The sequence below is a fragment of the Plectrocnemia conspersa genome, unplaced genomic scaffold (genome assembly GCF_051122295.1).
Source record: "Plectrocnemia conspersa isolate PC_06_02 unplaced genomic scaffold, ASM5112229v1 ptg000006l, whole genome shotgun sequence".
NCBI lineage: Eukaryota > Metazoa > Arthropoda > Insecta > Trichoptera > Polycentropodidae > Plectrocnemia > Plectrocnemia conspersa.
Genome location: NW_028277170.1, coordinates 18,642,333 through 18,670,130, shown reverse-complemented (window position 1 = coordinate 18,670,130; position 27,798 = coordinate 18,642,333). Strand labels below are relative to the sequence as shown.

Genomic DNA, 27,798 nt, shown 5'->3' with positions numbered 1-27,798 from the left:
AGAAGGGGGTTAGATAAGGCCAGCGTTGCGCGTTATTCCTGCGGTAGTCCGGTCCATCTTGTTGCCACACAAGGACCGTGCTCCGGGCCTTGCTATCACATAGTACACTTTGGGTTGAATGAAAGCACGACTATTATCAGTTAGATTGACCTGGGCCGAAATCTGACGAGAGCAGGAGCTTCCGCGTCCGCTTTGGAGTGAGACATAGAAAAAAGAATAGTATACAAAAGCAATCCAATAAGGCGAGTATTTTATAGTCAAGCTGCAACTATCTACTATATTATAGTTGAAGCTTAACTAAGCACTTTAATTTTATAGTTTGAATTAAAAGCATAACCGTGAATACCGTGTGCGCTGAAATATTCCGCAAAGCTACCGCTCTCGAAAATCAATATCCTCGTGCCGCGCAAATTTGACCCAAATCGGATGTCAGAATGAAATAAAAAAACACACAAAGCTCCGGGAGTTTACGTATCATCCAGCAAGTTGGATTTAGCTTTTATTATTGCAATTTACCATTAGGCGTGTTATCACATTATTGAATTCTGACATATGTATATAAATTTGTATCAAACTTTTCACTTCAGTTTCAGAGCGCATAATCTGATGTGAAATATAAAATCGATCAACTCATATTGATTTATTCTATATATTATCATATATATCTTATTTGAATTGATATATGTACAATATATCAGATTTTTTATTTTTTTGATTTAACAATGAAATCTGACGTATTCATATATGCGTATATTCTACTGTATTTAATTTTCTAGTTGAAGCTGTGAAAAAAATATATAACAATCTGATTTGATCTTATATATTTATAAATACAATATTATTAATACATAATTAAATATATTAAAAGTTATACAAAATTATTAATAAATTCTTATTCATTCAAATATATATTTAGTGAATAAAATAAATCCATACAATAAATATGTATCAGATTTTTATTATATTATTGGAACTAATCCAATAAATCTGAGGTATCTATATATGTTTGCTTTAAACTTTTACTTCAGTTTCTATTTGAAGCTGTGTCTAAAAATTTAGCATTTTGACATCATTATATATATTTATAAATAATATTAATAAAATCAGTTTAGATTTTTAACGCCATATAATATTAACATTAATTTTTTTAATTTAATTATATAAAATCTGTTTATATTAATCATATATATTCACTCGAATTAATTATTAGCTTTTAAAAAATTAAATAAAAATCTAACAATCTGATGTGCTTAGATATTTATAAGAACTAATTAGATATTATAAAAGCTGTATAAAATTAATATTAAAATATATATTTGATGAATATTAATGATATATATCAGATAATTAATCCAATGAATCTGACGTATTCATATATGTATATATTAATTTTTTACTTCAGTTTCAAAAGCTGTGACTAAAAATCTGATTAGATATATTTCAAAATATTAATAATAAAATCATATCAAATATATTTAATGATATATAATATACATACTTAACCCATTACCTATCAGATGTGTTATTTAACTGAATAACGAAAAAATCACTTCTTTAAAAAATATATTAATAAATAAATATTTGCAATTGGGGATCATGGCATATTTAAGTAACGTACTTTTTTGTACACACCTTCTTTATTTACTATGTAACGTCCATTGGGATAACTTCTTACTTCTTTATGAATACGATTATAAATATATGAAAGTCTGCATTTTTCGGAATACTCTTTATAAATTCATTCAGGGGAATGGTTTCATTAGAAATACAATATAGGGCATATAAGTTTACTACATTTTAATCGATAACATTTGTAAAAATAAAAAATAGCCTTTTCCCACCACGGTTTTTTATCTTATATTTATTTATGCTCCAATCTAGTTCATCCACATCTCCCATATATTGATTAGTACGAGTTTCTATTCAGTTTTGACCATCTACTTATTTTTTCTAATTATACATTAAAACCTGTCACCAAGGATGGCTTCTATTGAAGTCAACAAGAAAATCACCAGTACTCTTTGGGCACCTATATGTCGCAAAAACTTAAGACTGTAAATCACTTATATCACTTTAAAAAAACATGGTATGAATATGTGCCGCCCCCCACATATCAACGCGCGCAAAAATATCAACCGCGGCGATAGGGTTAAACTTCACCATTAATTTTTTTTTCATATTTTATTGGACAGTTATATCGTACTGTACCAGTTAACATTTTACATTTTCAGCAACTCAAAATTGGTAAAAAAGTTATTAAAATAAAAGAACGATTGGATGGAATATCGATTTTATAAATATGATTCATTATGACTGGCGTGTCTGGTCACATCATTTGATAATCTCCCTCTTATCTCCCTTGATATAATTCAGCATTGTAGCAATATCCGGTTTCGCCTCAACACACCGCCCATTGCTTGGTTTCCCTTTTATAAATTGTTTGAGATAATGATGGCCATAATACCGAATCATTTGCGAATATATTTTGCGACAATAAACTGTGTTGCCAATTGCAATATTATCAGCTGCAGAGCACTAAAATGGGTACACCAAATGAGGATCATGGCAGGTAAAGGGTTAACTTTTAATAAAAATAATATAAAATCTGTCCATATTTAAAATATATATATAGTGTGTAGTTTGAATAATGTATTTCAGTTAATAAAATAAATGTTTCTTCTTATCCACAGATTAGAAAAATAATTCGTCCATAATAAACGGTGCTGTGAAAAATAACAATTAATTAAATTATAAGACAAGGTTCACTAAAAAAAATATTCTATGGTTTTGTTTTTTGGTGGTTTGTTACCCGTGTAACACAATGGCCAATTTGAACTCTTGATCTGGGTCTGAGACTCTTCCACACGATAAGCGTACATTGAACTTTGCCTGTTATGATAAACGTTTGCCTGAACACATCGCCAACAACATCCAATCATCACCATCACCACCATCAGCCGCCGCCGCAGAATCACTCCCTAGGCTTCCACCGTAAGATGTCGCAGGTTGTCCTGTGCAATCATGTCTCGGCATCAACTCACTTGAACCTGACGACAGCCAACTCCGCATCTGCTGCAACCATCACTCCGCTGAGCCAAGCACCAAGCAATGACAACAATGCAGACAACACGAGCGAAGACTCCAACTTGGCTCCGACCATCTACAGGTAACTTTTAATAACATCTGTAGTTTTTTTAATGACATTTCGAGTTCAATATGTACATAATTAAGTTACGACAAGAACTCAATTAATCGTAGTTTTAAACTATTCAAATATTGAATAAAAAAATATTAGAATATAATTGTAATTTTTACTTGCAATTTTACTATTTTTTATTTTTGGTATAGGTATAATAGTAGCAATTTTTAAATTGTCAGGTATTACTCCTTCGGAGAGTGCTTCATATAAGTATACGATTTTAAAACATGACACTTGCTTGATAGATATCTCCGAGGTCAAATTACGCAACGGGAATATTGTGGCCTTACGGTGATATATTGTTTCCCGTGACCGTTTCGTAACAAACAAATATTCATTCAATCCACCAGAGAATTTTTGCGTGCTATTTATGTGACGCTTTTTTCTAGTCGTAACGAGAGCCTTTGTGTGTTTTCATTATTGTCTAGTTTATCATTATTGATGAATAATCATATTTGCTCAGAGTAATTAACGCGAGTTTCAAGAATAAGATCCCCCTTACATCATAATAGTTGTATATTCTTTTATTTAAAATAAAGTAATAAAACAAAGCGTAAAAAATAAAAATATAAAATAAATCAATTTAGTGTCCACATGGCTGCTTTATTATCAGATACGTTCTCTTTGGATTTATTTTTCACTCTGGTATCTGTTGGTACTCTGTGATTATTGGTTATCCAGTTAATAACATATGGAACAGAATTTTAATCAGATATTTAATCCACAGTAAATTGATAGATGCGGTCTACGGTAAGACTGTATCAATCTTGTACATATCACATTCGTTTTTAAATTTGCCATTACATTTGTTACAGTTTTTTTTAGCTTCAGATTTTTTGCAAGCTCTTTAATTGTTTTGCGTAGTTGTGATTCAACTAAAGACGCCCCTTAATTTCTTAATTTTAATTTAATCTTTTTTGGAAGTATCATCGCTTCGTATGTTTATTAACAGAACCCACAAAAAATCATTGCTTATTAGTTTACGAGCAGTTTCTGCTACTTTACCGTAAGCTAAAACTCTAATTTGCCTATTGCTCGTCTTGAATTCAATACCCCAATTTAAAGAAAAAAATATAATAAAACTGAATTTGATATTACTAAAACATAAACTGAAAAAAGTATTGTGAAATTATATTAAAATAAGCGCAATGAAATGACATTTTCATTGCAAAAATTAAAATTATGGTTATTCGAAATGGACGCGATCGTGACTCGAAACCCAAAACTGAAATTTTTCAGTATCTCAAAAATTATTATATTTTAATTATAGCACCGCTATACTGCCATTAAGAGAACACAAATGACCTTGTTATATAAATTGATTTAAAAAAATGTTGTTTTCCACTGTTCATTGAAAATATGCCACTCCTGTTTTATATTGATTTTCTTGCGTATTTTTTCAATTAAAAAAATATATTGTTAATTAAATTAAATGAAATAAAATAAGACTTCGCGTGTAGTTCCGACGTGCGTCATACCATTGACCGCATTGTGTATATCACGTGCTGTACTGCAATTTTTATTGCATTTCATAAAAAAATTAAATCGGTTACTAGTAAAAAAAAATTGAACATGGGATGTAATAGTGGACATTCTTAAAATTATTAGTTTTATTAAATTAAGTGAGATATCCCTTCACATAATCTGAATAACAAATATATAGGTATCTGTTGTTCAAATAATTATCCAATTATTCGTATAGTTTTTGCTAATATTTGTACTTTAATATTTTAAATATTAAAATTTTTAAAACACGGTAACTGTGTCTTTTTGGTTTGCGACATTTATTTTATTTTTTTATATTATTTATAATAGCCATTTTCATTACAATTAATAGCTGACAAAAAAAATATTGAATAAAAAACAAAATTTCATAAATCACTCATATTTTTAGTTAATAATGTGTAGCTGTGGACTTTTTCAATGGCTGATATTTTTTTTCTTTTTAATCAATACATATAATGTTTAATTTTAATTAAACATTATATGTATTGATTAAAAAGTTCTTTTTGACAGAAGGTGTATTTAAAATTAAACTTTGTACTTATTTATATTCTGAATCACGTAATAATCTATTATTTTTTAAATTAAAGTAAATATTAATAATAACGATTCTTTTGATTTTTATTGTTATTTTTATAACATTATTCAAACAGTATTTTTTAGTCTATATTTCAATAGTCCGAATATTTCTTATTAATATTTTTTTAATCACTTACAATTTGTGTAATTACTTAATTCAACTATGGATTTTGACGTAAAGTGGGAAATGGCTGCTGCTCGATTTTTGTCTCAATTAGTGCGTATTCAGATGAACAAGTAAATTATAAATAAAAGTGAACGAAATGCACTATGTATGCGCTTGATCGAGATGAAGGAAGTTTGATTGTTATTGAATATTTAAGATTTGTTTTTTTTGTCGTTTTTATTATATCCGTTAAATTTAAACAGACAGAGCTTTGGCAACACTTGTCCTTTTCGCATTCTACTTGCTTAAATTATTATGGCATTTGTTGGTCGTAAAGACTACTAGCATTTTTGTTTATTACGCTTTTACCGCGTATATGCGACAAGTATTTTTTCTCACGGTTCATGCATATTGAAAAAAATAAAAATAATCATAGAGAAAAAAGTAAAAAAATTATTAAAAAATATTTTATTTTATTCGTGTAAAAAAAAAGTAAAAAAAGTAGTTTAATTTTAAAACGTACATCAACATTTATTGACTAATAAAATTTTGTTTATTGCGCTTCTAACGCGTATGTGCGACAAGTATTTTTCTCACGGTTCGTGAATTATTTGGCGTAGCTGAGATGATTTTATATACTATAAATATATATATTTAAATGCTCAAAATGACTTTTGTTTATGGCTCATTTATATATGCATTTACCTAATACCTTTGAATTTCCGATCGTCACGAACGTTTGTATAATAAATTAACTTTATGCTTTTAACACACATTTCACACAAATATTTTCTCACTCTACACTTGACTTTTAGCCAAATTTAATACTTTAGAGTGGAAGCGTGTTGTTTGTTGCATTTTTACAATACTGCTCTTTTGAGTAACGGTTATAATTTAATTTAAACAGCTGTAGATTTGTCACCTAATAATTGTGACTTGTCGGTATTTGTATTGCACTGACTGTCGTTTATTAAGATTTATCTAAAAGGTGCATTTTATACGACCGTCAAGTGCACTTATATAGCATCGACGTGTCGAATAAACTTGTTTCGCAAGTCGAAAATTCTTATTACAACAATGAACTTGTTAAGCTCTTAATTATTAATTGTATTTGCAATTAGTAAGTGTGTTTTTATAAATCATCATCAAATGTGCTCATTAAGTTATAACGTATATTTTGTAACAAAAATGTGATTTTTTCACTTAAAAATCAGATTTTAAAGAATATTACACAAAATAAGTCTAAAATCTAATTGTAACTCTAACTCAATTGTCGATGTTTAGTATACGTCCAATTACTAATATTAAATCAATTAAATAACTCTCTTCCCTTTTGAACACTTTTATTTTTGTAGCAAATCAATAAATGCTTCTAGTGATATTTCTGAATACGATAATCAAATAACTATTATCCATATTTTTTCTTCACAGTGCTGTTGCATTTGAGGTTATTTTAAAGTATTATGTTTTACCTTAAAATAATTCAATGTCAAAAATACAAAATAAGAAGAATTTATTTATTGTTAAATTTTAATCTACATAATACAAAATACTTATTTCAGCGTTTCTCACAATCTGCACAATGATTATGCAATGCACTATTTGATATTATATTTTGCTCAATTTGCTTTTATCTTATCTACATTGTATTGTCGTAAAACGTTGTCCTTTTTTTGTTCATTTTATCTGCGAAAGCTGGAAAATGTCATAGGATGTAATTATTTAAATCAACCAAAGCACTAATAAAGATACTAAAATTTTGAGATAGAACAGTGTCAATTATCTATATGAAATATTTGTTTCACTATTTAACTGACTTCATTGTTTTTAATGTTGGGTATAATATATTATATTAGAGAAAAATTTTAATTAATAAAAATAAAATATCTAATGTTCCGAAAAATATAATTTTAAAAGAGCAAACTAGTTATAGTATTTATAATTTAAACATAGTTACTGTTAATAGTTACTATGGTATACAGTTACATTATCTTCAATTGTAAAGGTCGAGTTATTTAGCATTGCTTATTTAAAGAAGCGATTCGTTTGTGTTCTTTTGACGGTAATAAAAATTCTTCAATCACAATACTAATAAAGTAATAATCAGTACTACTATTGAACATAGCTTATTTTATAATATATTTTTTAAAGTTAGGACTTAATTACGTGTTTTTTTCCAATTTTATTTTCTCTGTAATGTGGTAATACTTTTAAAAATTTCATTTATTATTATGTCATATATTAATGTTTTCTTTTTAAATATCTAACGTGCAGTTAAATTAGCAAAATGCAATTAACAAATGCAAAAATAGCAATAATTTGAATCGTACTTATATTTACAAGACGTTGTTTCTAATAAAATATTAACAAAAACGATAATTGTGAAAAGACTCGAACTTAAATAATATTATGTTTTTTTAGGTTCACGATATTTCGCCAAAAATATCTTTCAGCATCATCTGGTGGTATTTTTTTGAGCAATACTTTTTTTACATCGCACAAAATTAACGCAAATCAATAATTTTCTTATTTACTATTAATAAACACGGAATACAAATATATACAATTAAACTATTTCGCTCTTTTGAAATGGGCATTTATGTTGCCAAATTTTTATTGATGTATTTTTACTGTTGTAGATTGTACATTTTTACGCCCTCTTATATAACTTATTTTATTCTTAGAGCAGGTTAAATATGTTATAAAAATTTCTGTTGATAATATTTCACAAGATGGTGGAAACCCTTTTTGTCGAAACACCGGGGTCTTAAAAATGTGGTCTCAAAAGCTGCTTTAAATTGATCATCATTTTTTTAGTAAAAATCAGATCAAATGTTATTATAAAAAAGCAAAATTTTTATGTTGCTTTAGCAAAAATATCACAAGATACTGAAAAGTATATTTGTTGAAACGTTTTGGTTTTAAAAAACCTCTATGAAGTGACAATGTTTATTTTAAAGCTGCTTTAAAAATATTGTAAATATTAATCTTATTTATTTTTTTCAACGTTTCACAAAAAAAAATCGTGGTGTTTTTAGTAACATTTTTTAGTTTGTTAAAAATACATGCATCAATATATTTGCTCCCAAATATCAGGTTGAACTCTATATTTTGGATCGTTTGTTACATGGCGTGTGTTTGGATGAAATCAGACTTATTTTTTCTTACACATTAAGATTCGGTATTTGTTCTTTTCGCATTCTACCTGCTACAGTTGTCAATGCATTGATTGAGAATTTTTGTTTATTGCGCTTTTAACGCGGATATACGACAAAACATTTTCTCATTACCACTAAGTACTTTATACATTTGTTCGGATGGTCTACATACTACTTTTAATTATATTTTCATTTAACTTTCTAAATATAAATTAAAATAAAATAAAACATATTTTTTGCTATTTAGGTGGAATTAAGTATAATTTAAAGGTATGACAATTGTCGTAGCTTAAATCATATCGACTTCAAGCTTATTTTATATAAATTACTATCTTATCCTCCATTTTGTTTTAAAAAAATATTGAAAAAATGTCAATAAGTCAATAATATTCTAAAATAAATATTAAAATACAAACTTTTAATCTATCGATATATACCATTTGCATTTTTTAAGGGACACAAATATATTTTATGACCCTTTTAACAAGTCTTGCGTAACTAATTATAATGCAAATATAATTAAATTGAATATTAAATAAATATTAAAATTTTATTAAAGTTGTAATTTTAAATAATTTATTTTGGGTTGAAAGACTACTATATTGCCTTTAGTATATACTTTTATATGAATCATGTGCTGTTTAAAAATAAATATAACACGTATTAGTGAAATTAAGGTCTAAAATTATTGATTTAAATACGATCGGGAAAAGGGAGATGATCAACGTTTCTTTTTTATTTTTATTCCTAAGCTGAATTATTTATTTTCATTAGAAAAACATCTTGTTGGACTATTCAACGTTTGTAGTTGCATAAGTTCGACAGCAATGATATTTATAGTTTTACTACACTGGTGTTATGTTGAACTTTGTTCCTTTTAGGTACGTAAACTAAAATCATCTTATTTTTATGATTGTTAAATAAAATTTGAACGAAGTAATTGCAACTTTTATTGAATAAAACATTAAATAGCTTTTGTAGTTTTTTTGTATTTATTATTTAAAAGTATTTATATTTTTTATTTTGGTAGCTCTAAAAACAACGATTGATATATTTACATTGTAAATCTTAAGTAGCCATATAAGTAAAGCAGAAGTAAAAGTCATCGATTGACTTAATACGATTTAGTAAAATGTGATTAAAATTTCTCTTTGCGCAGCTAAATGTACCACATTATAATTGCAGTGTCTTTGCAATTCTTGCTGCCTTCAGACGGATTTAAAAAAAACTAAGATGGAGTACTAGCAAGAGCTATTTCTTATAAATTAAAGTCTTGTGTTTAAATCTTACTCGAACATGCAATTTGTATTTTTTTTTACAATTTTTATTTACCGGAACGGAAACTCTGATTAAAATAAAGTGATGTTGTAACTCTTATTATGTGAAGTATTCTACAACTAATCAATGAAGTTTTTTGTATTATTAGTACAATAAATGTATGTATAAAATAATAATAATATAATATTTCCGCTTATATAATATAATACTTCGTTTTGGAGAGGAGTCATGAGAAATTGGATCGATCAATTAATTTGCCGGCATTGATGTGTTTCTTTTAGATATAGATTTTTTAGATAAATATAATTTAGAGAATAAATTGCTATGTATACACATACACACGTATATAGAACATACACGTATCAACTAATTACATCATATGTGTGTGTGTAGGTGCCGTGCTCCGATAGCTTCCCTGGACTGCATGGACGATTTCAGCGCCACTTCCCAGCAGATGCTCGACCAAGGTACATCTAGCTTAGCAAATTTTTTTTTTTAATACATATACCATACACTGTGATTCATAAATCATTTTCGAAAAATATTTAAACATCCTTATCTAGTGCGCATGCAGTCGCATTACGTTATCGGCGCACTGCACGGGTTCGACCTATCTCTAGCGTTGTTCTATCTAAACCGTTATCTAAAATAATTATAATATACTTTTTACATTTTAAAATGAAAATTTTATGCTCGTGTTATTTAAAAAATAATGTTTTGTTAAAATAAAAATTAAGTGAAGTTCAAGAATGAGAGGATGCTGCGCCTTTGTGATATAATCCAGTGATTATGTTGTTCTATTTAAATATGAGTTCAACGTATTATTTTTGTGTAACATGTAGTGCCTTTAATTATTTTATTTATTTACTATTTTTCAGCGTGATATTTCTAAAAATGTGATAAAGTGATGTGATGATGTAATTCATGGATTATAATTTTTTAATTTATATATAAGTTAAAACATAGTATTCCAACGCAATTTAGTGCCTTTGTTCAATTACTTCTTAAACTACTGATATATCTGAATGCTCTTTTATTTTAAAATGTGTGATTAAGTGATGTTCATGAGATGAATTAAACATGTGCCATTGTGATAAGGTTAGTGTTTTATTATTTTATATAAATATATGAGTTAAGCAATATATATATTATTAATTGTTTAAAAGTGCTTTTAATTGTGAAATAAACTATTAATTGCGTTTGCGCTTTAAGTTCAATTTTGATATAAAAACTATTTTAAAAAATCTTTGTGACACTAAAATATGCTTATTTTAAACCAGATATCAGTCTAACGTTTCTGAAAAATAATAAAGGGTTAATAAATATTTTATTATTGAAAAATTAAAAAATCTTTTCCTTTTACACACAGGCGAAATCTACCTGATTCTCGGTGTCAGTGCTGTAAGGAGTTTATTTTCTTGTATATAATATGAATGCAAATTATATGTTATTTTTAAATTTATTTTTAAGCTAGTGTTATGTTTAAAAATGTGTGTAATTGATGTTTATGAGATAACTGAAAGATGCTGTGAACTTGTGATACATTCTATCGATTATTTTAGTGTATTATTTTTATTTCATAAATATAAAAACGCATGAGGTTAGTCGCGGGTAAAAAAAAACAATATTTTATTAAAGATTTTGTAAGCTTTTGTAAGTTATAAAATACAACGTTTTTTTACCATTATTCGAATACTTTTATATTCTTCATGAACTTTCTGTTTTTTAATATATTAATCTGATTTTTTAACAAATACGATACTAAATATTTATTTTTTTGTTATTGTATTAAGCTTATTTATTACATAGTTATAGGAAAATTATTTTTATTATACAATGCGGTATATAATACGATTTTAGAATTTTATTTATACATAATTAAAATATTTTTTAATAACATATCATATGTGGCATAGGCTTAAAAGTTTTGATTCTTAAAAGTAAAGCAGTTGTTAAAAGAAATACCACATAAAGTTTGACTTTTAGGACTTAAAAAAAACATTAAATAAAAGCTCATTTCAAGTTATAAGTATATCATACATTAGATAAAACCTTTGTTATAAGTTTTATAAATTATGAACTTATAAGCTTACATAATATGCTTCCAAAATTGGATTACGTGATACTGTGACCTATTTATTTATTTTACGTATTTCACATTCTCATTTAAAATATTTTGTAATACCTAAAAAAGTTTTTGTCGTATATATTCGTTATAACAATTACTAATAATTGCAAATACGAATTATAGCTAAAAAAACTACAAATTAAAAGCATTCATTCGATTGGATATTTTTTTATCTTCATCGAGATCTTAATCATGCTTTAATAATAATAATAATGATATTTTGCTTGTTAAGCAATTTTTAAGTCATTTGTAACTGTCGAATTTAAGTTGCATCCCTACCGTACACATATTAATATTTTTTTCCCACTGCTTATTTATTGACATTATAAGGTCCATTACGTAAACAAATTCATAAATAGAACCGTAGGTAATATATATATACAATACATATATATATATATATTTTTTAATCCGGCATTCATCGCGATTTTTGCTTACTTGTATTTTATATTTCGGCCGTGATTTTCCGGCCATGATCACGAATTATTCGCAACTACCGCTCTTGTCCTTGACCTTATTCGTGATCATGGCCGTAATATAGAATACAAGTAAGCAAAAATCGCGATGAATCCAGAGATTTCAAAAATAATATATATATATTTTACCGCGATATTTCGGCTGGATCACATCAGCCATCTTCGGACGAATTTTTTGTTTTGAAATTGTTTGGTGTCGTCCATATATAATTTAAGGACTCGGTCAAAAAATAGAATTATAGTTGTTTTAGTTTACATCATTATTAATATTTTATAAATAATCTTAAAACCTAAAATTAAGCTTTTTAGTCATAGATGTGTTAAAAAAATTGACAAGTTTATCTTTAGAAATAATTATGTTTCTTAAGCTATCTTTCCACAGTTAAATTTTAAAATGAAAAATTGGTAATAGAAAAAAAAACAGTGTTGAAACTATTTATATTAAACCTTAATATACATAGTTTATTTATTGTAGCTAAATGATTTATTATATTATATTTAACTATAATTTTCTCTGTTATTTTAATAATAGATTTTTTAATTACTTTATTATTATATTGCTCATCTTCACAGATATTTTGTTTTTAAATTACATGTGTGAATTTATTTCTAATATTTAGTATATGTTTATTAATATTCTGGTAATAATAAACCCTGCATTTTTCATTGATAATATATTTTGTGTTTGTTAAAAATACATATAATTGCTTTGTTTAACAATATTTGTATTTTTTAAGATAAAATAATGTATCTTATTATTTTAAAGGTGTTTTTTTTTATGTATGTTTAGTTAATGTGTATTTAATCAATTTTATTATAATATTTAACGAGATTTTTAAATCTCAATTTATTAACATTATATACTCATAATAACATTTTTTATTATCTCTCTTACTATTTAATAACAATAGTTTAGTATGGCTTGTATTCAATTTCATATCAAACTTTCATCATATTAATTTTTACTATACATATATTTCCATACTTTATTACACAACAATAATGGACCTAACATAATTCCCTGCAGTATCATTTGCTCCAAATTCCCCTATAACTTTCCATATTTATTGGTTCATGTTTTAGTTTATAAATCTAATTCTTAAAACACTCTCTTATTACTCTTCTCAATATTTTTAATACCGTATTTTTCTATTACATATTCATTACATTTCCTTAAAATTATACTTGATTTATGTACTTAATTCTATCAAGATATTGTTTATTTAGTTCTACAATAAATTTCTTATTATCTTTACAAATATTGAATAGTTTCTATAGACTACAATGTCATCCTGAATATTAGTCCAAATATATGTAAATCGTTCGGATCTTCTTACCTTACACCTATCTTAACATCTTTATTGAATATTTCATATAATACTTCTTATGCATATTTGATTGTTAAATTTGTCTGCAATTTTTGTCTCTTTTCCATCATTTTCCCTCCTATAAATCCATGTTACTGCCAGTTGATGCCTTGGATATTTGTTGTCATTGTATGATTTACCCATTAGAAAAAATATTCAAATTGTAATTTTGCGATATATATATTAATAATAATAATAATAATAATTTCAGCCACAAGGTTAGGCGCATCGTACGTCGGCAATCATCTCAGCATGCATACATCAGTGACTCCAGGTCTGCGATACAAGAATCTGGGAAAATCCGGTCTCAGGGTGTCCAACGTTGGTTTGGGCACTTGGGCCGTATTTGGACCCACAGTCTCGGAAGAAACTTCCGAGGAAATCATCAATTTGGCATTGGATTCTGGAATCAACCTATTCGATCTCTCGGAAGCGCATTCAGGTACACATCAATCGCTATAACATATTCACATTTTTGCGAAATGTATGTATGTACAAAATGCGGTTCTATAACATGTATACACTATGCATATAATCTCGCTTAGCGATTATATTTTATATTAATTTGTGTATGTATATTATGTGGGGATGGGTTTTTGATTCTCTCGATATCTCGATTCTAGTGATTTAAAATACAATATCACAGTTAAGAAAACATCTAATTTTCGGAGCGTTTCGAAAAAAAATTAACATGAAGTTGAGATTCGATTTGCGTGCGAGGAGAGCCACTCCTTTACCATTGGAACCCTGAATTTTCGTCTCAGGGTCATAGCCATACACTCAACCTTCATCTCCAGTTATAATTTTGACTATGAAGTCTGGATCTGCATCAAGACGATCCTTCAATTCCGTGCAAACTGACATACGATTTTCCTTCTGTTCGTCAGTCAAAAGTTTTGGAACAAATTTCGCACTCACTCATCTCATTTGCAAATTATCGGTTAAAAAGCTTTGCACGGACTCGTACAAGATCTTTAGTTCTTCGGTAAGCTCTCGAATATTCAATTGTCTATTTTTGTCCGTTGCTCGCCTTCAACTGACTCATTTCCGCTTACCTGTAAACAGTCTTCAGAGTCACAACATTTACGCCATACACTGATTTTATGATTTCATGAGCTTCTTTGGCACTTTTTTGCAACTTAATGTAACAAGTTGTTCGAAATCCATGATGCGCTTCAAACACAACTTCACTCTTCCGGCTCTGGAAGCTGGCTAACAATTCACAACTTGTTCAACCTTGACACTGACTATCTTAACGGATGGATGTAGCGTTAGCAGTTACTGCTATAAAAATTCATTCACTGTATTTTTTATCACACCTCGTATTTTATATAGCGAAATGCTGTTAATAGCTTTTTATCACAATGGAACATTAATTTTTTTTAAAAACCACTACAATAAATACATAAATCACTACAAACTGTAGCTTTATAAAGAAATATTGAGACTTTTATAGCGATTTTTATTTAAGTCTTAATATTTTAACACAAAATTTAAGATCTGCGATATTTTTACATAAATCATATAATTTTTACATACACTAATGAGTTATGATGCGAAATGTAGTTAATCGCTAATCATAAATGACCCAAAAAATATATACATAACAAATGCAAAAGATATGGTTTTGTACATTTACACTCAATAAGTAATTAATAATTATATAATTAAAGGGATTTGATTCGAGTATCGAGAAATGTATGTATATTCCCATCTCTACTTTATATATTGTAATACTTATAGGTACTCGCGCTGAGATCGAATTAGGGAAGATTCTGCAGCGCAGGAACTTCAAAAGATCGAGCATCATCATAACAACCAAAGTGTATTGGAGCACTAAGTAAGGATGTTAATGTTCTATATATGCATATAGTTTGTACAAAAATAAAATGTTTATTTTTTTCTCCCAAAAAAGATGCGATGAGCGCGGCTTATCCAGAAAACATATCATCGAAAGTGTTAAAGGATCTTTGGAGCGACTCCAAGTCGATTATATCGATATTGTGATATTGCATAAAGTAGATCATATGTGTCCAATGGAAGGTAAGCTCAATTCATAATTATTACCATCTTTGTATTCGAAAATAATTAATTAATAATAAATTAGTGCTATTGTCAGTAATTTATTTTATTTAAATATAAATTTTATTTTTAACTTGGCATTTTTAGATCAATGTTTTTAAAGTACACTCTTGAAAGCATTGATCCAATTCGTTCAAAACGTGTTAGATCCATTACTGATGCTGAAAACGTGCCAACAAGCGTCGAATTATTGATTCATATTCAAATAAGTTGAGATTATTGAAGGATTACGTTTTAAAAAAATATTTTTAACAGTAAATGTATCATATTTTTCATTTATTTTAATTAAATTAAGGTTACCGCAATGCGTCACAATGGTCAAAAAACAATATACAAAAAATATATTAATAGTGATATCTGTCTTATAATTTATTTATTGGTTGTTGATTGTGTTTGCACGGTTGTAGCGCTTTGAACTAACATCTGTTTTTTGCTACGTAAAAATTACAATAAATAAATAAACATTCTTATAAATATATCTCGTATTTTATGTATCAAATCCGCCGTTGATTTTTATTTTTAAATAAAATATTTCTGCTCTCTTTTTCAGAGCTGGTGAGAGCCATGAATCACATAATAAACAAAGGATGGGCAATGTACTGGGGGACGGCACGCTGGTCAGCCGCCGAGGTAATGTAATACATATGATTATTTATATTTATATTTGTGTATCGTTCTGTACATTTTAAAATAGATAACTATTTGTTAGATAAACTTCATGTTTTAACTGCTGGTTAATTTAGATACCTATATTTTCATTTCGCATTTATACCAATAAATTAAATTTAATTAATTCTCTCTCTCCCTCTCTCTCTGTGTAATTGTGTGTGTACGTCTGTGGCGCTCTGCCAAATACTCTAGATGTGGCCATATTATATGTATTATATCATTCATATTTACGATCGGCTATATTTGAAACGATGTTACTCCAAAAACTCCACATAGTTTTTAGCATGTAAGACTGAAATGGCAAACCTGCGCCAGAAATAAGGCAACAATCATTTTGGCACAGTTTCAAACCCATGAAAAGTGGGACGGGTGGAAAAATCTCCATCGTAGGAAAATGTTGAAAAAAGTTATATGGGTCAAAGATTTTTGGATGGCGTCCGCATTGGCCTTGATATAAATACGCATAAACCGTTTTACATATGTGTATAAAAATATAAATATATTAATTTTGATTGCAAAAGATAATAATGTATAACATGGGTTAGAAATAGAGGTTAGTTAAAATATAGGATGGAACGGAGTGTTCTTGTCAATCTCGAACTGAATAAACGATGCTATTAATTGATTTACTAAAGATTGGTTAACGAGTGATTGACAGGAAATATTAATTTGCTTGCGTTGCTCAACGCGAATTTGTCTAAATTTTACTAACTGGCACGCGATGATTTTTTAGATGTTTTTTTTTATAAATAAATAAATCATAACTAATTAAATTTAATAATTGAATTTTAGGTCATGGAGGCTTACACGAATTGTCGTCAGTTCAACTGTGTCACGCCGATTGTGGAGCAGACGGAGTATCATATGTTCTGCAGAGAAAAACCAGAACTCTACATGCCAGAGTTGTACAACAAAATAGGCGTAGGTCAGTAAAATGTCGGCTAAATGTATAAACCAAGACTGTCTGAGTTGCGATTACAGTAAAAAAAAGCATATAATTAGAGACCACTGGTGACATATTCCAAGCTGGATAATAAAACTATTTAGTGAAACATTTTGAAAAAGTCGTATTAAATATTTTTAACCCATTCCACGCTATGCGCATCATATGATGAACAGCTGAGTCAGGTCGCCACCGCGAAGCCCGTCATATGATCGGCTCGTTAAATCACATGTTTTTAACGAATATTTGGCAAAATAAAATTTGAAAAATAATTCGACTAATTAATAAACGATTATATATTTATTATTGCTATAATTTGAGGTAGAACAATGAAAAATCTAAATGTAAAGTAAAACATTTTTTAGTCGTTCAAATTAAGTGTGTCACCGTGATGTGATAATGTATTATTTTTACTAATCTATATAGTGTCTAATATTTTATTTCCCAGTTCCTTGGCATGAGCCATTAACCTGAGTAACTATTTAATTTATTTAATTATTCTCATTTTTATTTTTTAAGGCCAAAAAAAATCCGCGTTTCAATCATAAACTAGCAATTTTTTAAAGGTATTTTATGCTATTTACTGTTTTTGACACGATTTTATATCTTTTGTCGTGAATTTTTGACTTCTGAGAAGTGATATTTTTTTTGCGCTCTCTTATTGACTAAAATTCGATTTGAAAATACTTTGATTAGCTCTGTTATATTAAAAGTCCAATAGTAATATCGGTAAGGATAGCTACCATATTTTTAAAACATAATATAGAAATGCAGACAAACTGTGGAGCAATATGTGAGATGCAATGTCTGTTTCTGCATATTCTTCCGCTTATTTTTCTCTGAGAGATGAGTTGGGTTAGTTTGTATTTTGGACTTGAACTAATGAAAGTTTTAAAACTATAATTAATTTTAAAACATTCATTAGGTTAGGTTTGGGTTTGAAAACAAGTGGACGTTTCGCAACTGTCAAACTGAGTTAGAGCAGCATATTAGCGCCTATCAGTTAAATTATATTTTCCCTAGTAGAAATATATATCTACTAGTGAAAATATATTTAGACTTAAATAGTGAAAATATAACTTTACCACAAAAATACACATTCGCTGTAACATTTATATATCATATGTAAATAAATAATAATAAGTAAGTAAATATATATATATTATTAAATATATTGTAGAAAAATTGAAATCATATAATTGTATAATACTAGCAACTGCCAGATCCTTTATATTTTTGCTGGTATATATCTACTTGTGAAAATGTATTCCAATATGATTTTACTGAAGTGACATATTTTTAAAAATATTTTTGGGATAGATTCGAAACTGTTTTTTTTCTAGATTTTCTTTTAGGAATAAGCACATGAAACTAAATTTAATATATATTTATTTTGCTGCATTAAATCTAGTTGTCAAATAATTGATAATACAATCTATCTGTATTTGCTCAATCTGTATTTGATCTGAATTTTCAGATCAAATAACTGAATTTACTGCTACTTATTTACATTCTTTGAATATTTTCTCTCAAGTCTAATATTTTTTAAACGTTCAAAAATCAAATTATAACGCTGTGTTGAAAACTTAGCTAAAAATGCTGTTGTCCTAGAAGTGTTTTTTTTTTCACAAATTCGGATTCGCTCCTTTTACAAAAAGACCTAGAATCGATTTGCTCGACAGCCCAGAAATGTGTTTTAAGCATAAATATTTCGTCGACGACTTGAGATGAACGTTCGAACAAGGATGTAGATTTTTAATGCATATCGCTGAAGTATGCGATAAGGCGTCGATGATGCTCGACTTATGCGGAGCGCTTGTCACTTTAACAATTTATTGGCGATTCTCGCGCCCTTGAATATATCATTGTTGCCTCTATTATTAGTTTCTTAGTATAATATGTTTCCATTTGAGAATTTCTTTATTAAAATCTGCAGCTATAAATAGCAAAGGGGTTGGCATACTTGTCCCAAAACAGATTTTGCATATTGTGCTTGTGTTATTATTTTAGCTTACATATTAAATTGTATCTAATTATTTATCCAAAAAAATACTATTTTCACTGAGCCGGCCAAAAATATTTTTGATAGCGTGACGTGAATAATCAATTTATTCGCTTTAATTCCAGTTTTGCGGAATTTATAGAATGTTCATAATATATTTAAAAAATATAATGTCAATTAAAACACAAGACACGCAAATTAATTAAAAAAAAGCGACTAATTTTTTTGAATTATTTTATTGCGGTGTATTTTTATGTTTTGTTTTGTTAGTTATTTTAAATTTATTAATGCTATATTTTTATTTTCAGGTTTGATGGTATGGTCAGCCATAACCACTGGCAAAGGGCTATCTCGCGAGGATGCACCTAGCATATTTGCGAGATCCAGATTCAACAGGAAGTATAGTTCTTTCAGCTGGGCTGAAGATGAAACTGCTGTAGAAGTAAGATATTTTATACAAACATATATATCTGGTGTGAAACGTATTATTAAATATTATATTTTCTACAGACCGCAAATTTCCAGAGTACAGGAACAAGAGAAAGGGGACAGTTAGATGAGCCGAGAAGGTATTGCGAAAAGTTGAGGGAGATCACCGAGTTAGCAACTAGCTTAAGTCAGTGTATATTTAATAAGCTATATTTTTTTCAAACAATTCTATTAAATGTAAAATGTAATCTATTCCTGCAGATTGCACAGTATCGCAGTTGGCAGTCGCATGGTGTTTGAAAAATGAGTCAGTACATTGTTTGCTGCTGGGAGCTGTGACTGTTGAACAGTTGTATGAAAATATACATGCATTGCAGGTGCTTATAAAATAAAATTTCGAAGGATACGCATAGTCAAGTCACACAAGAGTTTAGATGAATAGAATACGAGGCCAATTAGGAGCTAATCGCATTGGGGACTAGCTTTACCTCTAAATCATCTCTTAAGTGAAGTTCGTTGATGGTGTCCATCCGACATTTACAAAGGATAATTTAAACAAAGCTTACTCATGTTAGTTTATGTTGTAATTGATGGCTTTCTAATATTTTATTTGGCTATTGTGTAGACAATCATTCTTGTATGTAATATTTTTATGGTCCTACACAAATTTTTATAATATGTTTCTGTGTTATTTGTCATTATTAAAGTTTTTCCTTTGTCTAAAAGCATACATATATTTTATCTGAACCGAATTATTTTTAATTTCATTGTGAGCTTAAAGTTTTAAATTTGTCACTTGTACTTCAGGGATTTAGTTGTTAAGTATGTTTTCTTAAATGATTAAATGATCTGATCATATCATATTATATGTCCATACAACACTATTGAAACTCCTCTCTACTATAATTAGGTAGCGTTATTTTTATTATTGTGTGATATTGACCCTCATAACAGAGATTCGAAGGACCAGCGAAACACTTACACATCCTTTATTTCATCATCCATGCGGCCATTTAAAGTTTTAGCATACATTATAGTATCCATATTCAAAAAAATATGATATTACTTACCACTAATATATCCAAAGCTATTTCAAGTGAAGTTTTATGTCTTTCTGTTTTAGTTTTAATAATTATTTTTAAAGAATCGAAATAAATTAATATATATATATATATATATATATATATATATATATATATATATATATATATTCTTACAGATTTTGCCGCAACTTTCGCCTTCTACCATGGCAGAAATCGAAAGGATCCTAGATAATAAGCCTCAGAGACCTCCTATTATCTCAACATTGGCTCTGAGAGGACAACAGCAAGCTGGTGCTGTTCCGCGTTTAGATAGGTTGGTTATATATACTAATAGTAAAGACATGAGTGAATTTAGGTATTCTAAATGGTTTGTATTCTATTTTTCAGTCCCAAAGATGTGGGTTTGGAAGCAGGAGAGGCAGTCGTGGAGACCCCAACCAAAGAGCAGAAATCAAATGCCTTTTGTGAGCTCCAGTGACTGTTGTGGCGCGGCAGTGGAGATACCGCATCGCAAAAATCCGCAGAAAAAAAATCCAAAGTATATTTTTACATAATATACACTCTATAACATATATACACATAATTAAAAGAAAACCATCGATAATAATAATTTTGTTGTTCATAGCATTCATAATCGTGTCATACATTGATACATCAGTATTTCCATTAAATGTTATTAATATTATTATATATAATAAAGTCGCCTTTTCTACAGAACTCCAGTTAGATATTTACTCATTATTGAGAGCATTAATATATTTTTTGCAAATTTCAGGACTCGCTTGCTTCCAAAGAAGGCAAAACACAATATTTTCTTAATAACGCTGGCGAAGTTGTATGCCGTAAAGCTTCATCTCACGTTGATATCGAAAAAGGTAAAACATAATTATTGAATCGTGCTATTTTGAGGCATTGTTGTAATATATTCGTATATGTAATTATTGTATATTAATTGAATATTTATTATATATGCTAAATTATCTAATATGCTTTTTTACATTGAATTATAGCAGCGCAGGCAAATTAAACCCATATTTATGATGCTAAATATATTGTAGATTTCATATTTATTTATCATAAGTAAATATTATCATTATTATTTATTATTATTTAATTTTTATTATTTTTTAAATATATTATTAATAAACATACGTGGAGTACCCAAAAAGAGAGGCGTTAGAATAGGACAGATTTTTTTTATTAATTAAAAAAAATATTATTTACATATTATTTTTTAATATAATAAGTAATGTACAATAGTTTGAAATATTGTTCATATACTTTGTATATATATTAAGGACTAAATAATATGTTTCACTATATAAGTAACGGTAGAAAGTGAGACTTAGTTAATAATGTTATAAAGAATATAAATAAACAAATTAAAACTATTTTTTAGTAATTCGTCTAGCGCAGTTTTGTTCTTAGATTTTAAGACTCATTAAATGATTTATATGAATCTAAATCTTTGAATATAGATAGACGAAGTATAAAAAATAATCTGCGTTCTATATTTACATATTTTCTACAGGTTAAAAATAAAATTACTTTCTAAATTATATGTTTGAAGGCATGATTATATAATTTAAGTTAAACTTTAAATTATTATTTTTAGTTAAATTAATATATTTTGATGGTAAATATCTTCAAAACTAAAACGAAGATATTTATATTAAAAACAACTTGAGTTATCAAAACAGAATCCTAAGTATTATCAAACAATAATTATTGCATAAGATTATCTTATAAAACAATCCATAAACTGGATTTATGAACTTACGCAAAAATCTTTCGATATTTATATAAAAAATATATTATTATAAATCTCGAAATGTTCTATATATTTTTTAATTTTTATTAAAATGTAATATAAATATTTTATTACAAAAAGAAAAGTTTTTTTACTAAACGTAATAAAAGTACGGTATATATAAAACAATGAAAGAAATGTTAAGTAGTTATATTTTCAAAGCACTGATATTAAATTAGTAAACTTAATACGACTTACTACTGACGTTTCTAAATTTTTCTTTACCTTTAAGTCAAGTAATAGCAAGATATGATTAAATTTCTTATAAAATAATAGCTTCACACTGTTAACAGGTATTGACTTAAAGACAAATTAGTTTATGTATATAGCCAGCCTTTTTATAGAAATATATTTATTTTGTGTAATATTTTTATATAAGTGCCAGCTAAAGATTTATGTTGCTTAAATTCATTAGTAAAAAAACGTTTCTATAGATTAATTACTTTTTACCAGCTCAATAGCTATAAATCAACTGACAAATTTAGAGATAATTATAATGAAATTCAATAATATGTAAAACATTGCGTTTTTTAATAATATATAGGTAGTAAAATCAGTAGATTTAGACAAAGAGTACTAAACCTTTTTATATTATATATATGATAGTATTTGTATTAGAAATAAATTAGATCTATAATATGTATTTATATTGTACAGAAAATAGGAAAATATTTTAATGAATATTAATGAGACGGGTTCAGTAGAAACATTTAAAGTTTATACAATTTTCAATATGTTTCTTGTTTTCCTGAAAAATTAAAATTTCACCGAAAATTCGATAGATAAATTAATGCTTCCAAAATTTAGCGAATCTTTATATAATAAATAAAGTATTTACTTCCAGATTATTTTTTATTTAAACATGTTTTATTAATAACTATAATAATATTTCTAAGATAAAATTTTCAAGACATTAAATGATTTGTATATGTTCAGTATGAATACTATCTTTATTAATAGTATTAATTCGACTTAAATTGTCGATATTATGCATTTTATTTTTTGATAATAAATTGTTTAATATAGAGTATATTTAAATTATATTAATAATAATTAAAAATATTTTGCAGAATTTATATATCAGAATTAAAATTATTTTTTGGTGTATAGAAGTATTCTGGAACTTGGGTTAAATGATTAGATTGCAAAGAGGCCTTAGTTAGTTTAGAGACTTTTGTTTAGCCCTACATTAGCTAATACTTTAAGAGCTATATTTTTACTCTGCTCGAAGACTCAAATTCTACCGTCAGGTGTGGCACAAAACGATTGATGTCCCTGGCGCCAAGCGAAGGGACGGAATTTCTCTGAAAGTTCTTTCGATGAGCCAATATTCTCTATATTTATTATTTTTATCGCGATTTATTTAAAGCGGTTCCAAAAAAACATCGTTATCTCCTTTGGGTGGTAAAGGGTGTAGCGAAACTATGGCGAAACAAAAGCAAATTATTGTATGTTGTTTCCACAACTGCAATTCATGATCATATTTTGCAAAAAAAATATGTTATTTTAATAACTTCATTGAAAGCAGTAGTTTAATTTTTTCAGTTTCCTATGACTCCACACAAAGGAATTATTCTGTATTTTTTTTGTGAATCTAAACCATATCTATACCATCAAAATATCGATTAGATCGAAAGAATGTTATTTAAGGCTGACTCACGATCCATTTCCTATACAGTAGTTGTTATATTTCACAACTGCTGTTAATATTATTTTTACATATTTTTAAAATACTCCAAATGAAATATATTTGGTTTCACACATGTAGCGCGGCGATGTAAAAACGCATGCATTACTTCCACTGTTTTCATTTGACCTACATCTGGAACGTCTTCCACTCCCCGTGTCGCTGAAAATGTTGTTTGTTTATTTTATTCTGTGCCTTGATTTACGCGATATTTTCTGGAACGTATCTACCGCGTAAATCGAGGGATGAGTGTATTTTTTGTAGATACATTATAAAAAGCCACACATATTATAAGTTGAAGGAAAGAAAACGATTTAAATCTTATTAAGGAACGCGTTAGATTTTTTCATTAAAATATTTTTAATGTGTTTTAATTTTATCTTTGATGGCTTTTCAGATTAAACATATTGTTAGCAAACTGAAAGATATGTTATATTGTCAGTATTTTTAAAGTAAGAAAATAATAACGGAGTTAAATTTTGCAGTTCCTTAAATTTTTAAACTTTTTATTTAATTCATAAACACTCACTTTCTAATAAATCAAAATTAAAGTTGCAAGCACACTGTATTTGCACACAGCACAGAAGTAGTTTTATTGAACATATGACTTTCAATTAGTTCTAAAATAAGTTAAAAATAAATTTAATATATTATGTTTTACCATGTTGTAAAATTCTCTAATCCGCACAAAGTATTTATTAGGTTATTTCTTTTAAAATTAGCAATTATGAGTAAGTTTGTTTTGTAGTCTTATGTCACGTAGTCCCTGATAAATGGGTTGTACTTTTAGTATACTGAATCTGACGTAGATGTGTAAAGAGGCTGCTTCCTTGGCTCGTCTCGGTCGATACTTGCTATTATATAGTTCTTAACTATAAAGAGTTCAATACACAATGTTTGAGCTCATACATCCTTTAGGAATCGGGGGAAGTTTTTCGTCATTTTCATTCTTTGCCATTGTGATGATTTGGGGCAAAATCAGACTATTATTATTGTTTTATCAAAATCAATTTAGACTGTTAAAAAATAAGTAGATTTGACAATGATGTGCATAAGGATACAGCGCATTTTTTTGCTTGCACTGACAGAATTTTGTCAGTACTTTTTGCAAATGCGGTAATAACCGTTCTTAGAAATTTACAATTAAATAAAACGAATAATTATATAGGCTTTTAGCAAGTCTTTGTGACAAATTTTTCGAATTCTGAATTATACGTTATTTTATAGCGTCTTCGATAATGGCTTTACTGTCTGAAATATTAGCTAACAAAGTAATCCTTGTTGATAGAAAATATCTCAGATATCTCCAAAAAATATTTAATGAAGCACTCTTTACTGAGTGTCGACAATCCGTCGCGATTGCGTCCTATATTATTGTCCGTTGTGGCCAAAATGCTAGATACAATTGTGTCCGGCGTTAAAACCCTACAAAGTTATGATTCAGATCGATTAACAATGGTTAGGTTTTACCATATTTTTCTAATCTCACATATTAATAATTAAAATAAAACTGAGTCTAATAATTTTAAGCTATAATAATAATTTATAATTAATAACATATAATTATCTGTTTTACAGCCGTTGATTTCAGTCCAGTGTCTCACTACTCACTTAGTAGTTGTTGATTGTGTTTACACGGTAGTAACGCGTTGAATTGCACACAAACTAACATTAACTCAAATTGCATAGTTATGAGAATGACGTCTGTTTACACTTTTTCCGCTTACTTTCCCCTGAATGATGAGTTTAGAGATATAGTTTTTATTTTGATCTTCCAATAATATATCAGAGATATTAAAGCATTTTTATCACGATGTTAACATTTCGTTCTTTTCAATATTCGTGATTCTATACACCCAATAAATTTTGAGATCCACATCTCAAATCTCTCTACTTTTCATATCTGCACTCCGTATATAAGAAAAGCGATTACCGGTCTTTTATTAATCTATTCATTAGCATCCTGAAAAGCTTCTCTATATTCAACGAAATCTCTTTAATGTATTCCTTCCAACGTTTCAGTTTATCTTTTAATGTTAGAGATGTTTATTTTAAAGATTTTATATCTTTATGCATTTGACAGACATCTGTTTAAATTAAGGATTTCATCCGTCATCTATGGTTTCATTGGTTTTTAGCAATGGTTGTAAAAACATCTCATAAGGAATATCAGATATGTATAATCAAAATAAATGTATAGAAAGATTTTTGCGTCTGATCTACATTGGGGTGGATTAGATGCAAAAGCGCCTCTGTTCAGCAATCATTTCTCTTTCCAAGATTGTATATTTAATTTATGGTCTGTTCACTTTTAAGAATCAGCGTATATATATATATAAATAAAAACGACAAACTGCGTCCCTATCTACGTCGGTGTATCCCTTCCATTGAACAACGGCAGAAATTGAAGAAAATGAGATGATCACACGTTGAATGTTGTAAATATCCGCCGAATCTTGAAAGTGAATAGGTCCTAATTAGATTGTTTGGAACGGGGTGTTTCTGCATCATCAGTATAATAAGTAATATCGTGTTTAAAGGTTATCCTTCACTCTTTTTGGGTACCCCACGTAATGTGCTTATCCTTGCTTACCGACTGGATTGGTAAATTTTAATAGATGTTTTGGTTTAGCCGACGGGGTTGCGCAAACCCGCGAAGGAAAAGGGAAAACACCAGCCGACGGAGGAAACAAAGTGAAAAAGTCAAAATCAGAGAGTGCAAAACTAAGCGGCTCTATCCAGAGGTCATTGTCCAGTCACGCGATACCGATGAAGGATGGAAGGCGTGTCTCACGTGCCGAAGCCACTAGTCCATGCGACGTCTAAACACAAATAAACATTTTACACTTTGCACTTGGATATTATTAAAAATTGCATTTGTGTATAAAAAAAATGTATTGAAACTCACAAAGCTGTGTCACGTACTACCACCACCCCAGCACGTACGCTAAAAAGTAAAAGACATTCACTGCCTTGCAAAGTAGTGCTTTTGAAGAACACATTGCTTACACAAACAGTTAATGATTATGCTTTTTTCAAATTAAAAAAAAGCTAATAAAAAACATATAAAACGCTTATGTGGCATTCTACACAACACTTGACAAAAGCTTTTATTCAGTGCACGCTGTTGTGTCGATGTAAAAAATATGGAAACTCGTTCTGTGATGTTACAAAGTGATGTTATGTGAGATGCCGAATAAGTGACAAAATATGAGTGAAAACTACATAAAACGCACAATTTTCGGATTTTTTCGATACATCGTAAAGGCACTTACGACGTTTTGATTATCGCATAATCCGAAAAATGTTCTAAACAAACATTTAAAAAAACAAACATAG

General features: G+C 28.1%; 1 protein-coding gene across 2 annotated transcripts; it reads left to right on the top strand.

The window, feature by feature from the left end:
• LOC148234427 (voltage-gated potassium channel subunit beta-2-like) lies at positions 1–27,793 on the top strand. Of its 2 annotated transcripts, none has more exons than XM_088187908.1 (15): positions 1–242; positions 2,691–3,166; positions 10,217–10,290; positions 14,006–14,236; positions 15,538–15,634; positions 15,710–15,837; positions 16,427–16,506; positions 17,338–17,470; positions 19,799–19,932; positions 20,001–20,106; positions 20,181–20,296; positions 21,139–21,275; positions 21,350–21,500; positions 21,738–21,837; positions 27,078–27,793. In XM_088187908.1, exons 2-13 carry the CDS (start codon positions 2,895–2,897, stop codon positions 21,438–21,440), a joined length of 1,599 nt encoding a protein of 532 aa, XP_088044034.1. In that variant the 5' UTR covers positions 1–242; positions 2,691–2,894; the 3' UTR covers positions 21,441–21,500; positions 21,738–21,837; positions 27,078–27,793. The 2 variants fall into 2 exon arrangements, with proteins under 2 accessions (XP_088044034.1, XP_088044033.1); XM_088187907.1 differs by having other exon boundaries at positions 46–242; positions 27,092–27,793.
• Positions 27,794–27,798: the final 5 nt, after the last annotated feature.

What these genes read in the sequence shown, in the direction of transcription:
- LOC148234427 (XM_088187908.1), top strand. Translation starts at nt 2,895, where the DNA reads ATGATAAACGTTTGCCTGAACACATCGCCAACAACATCCAATCATCAC. An exon ending in CACGCTGGTCAGCCGCCGAG is followed by an intron (nt 16,507 to 17,337) that starts GTAATGTAATAC and finishes ATTGAATTTTAG; the next exon opens with GTCATGGAGGCTTACACGAA. An exon ending in AAGATGAAACTGCTGTAGAA is followed by an intron (nt 19,933 to 20,000) that starts GTAAGATATTTT and finishes TATTTTCTACAG; the next exon opens with ACCGCAAATTTCCAGAGTAC.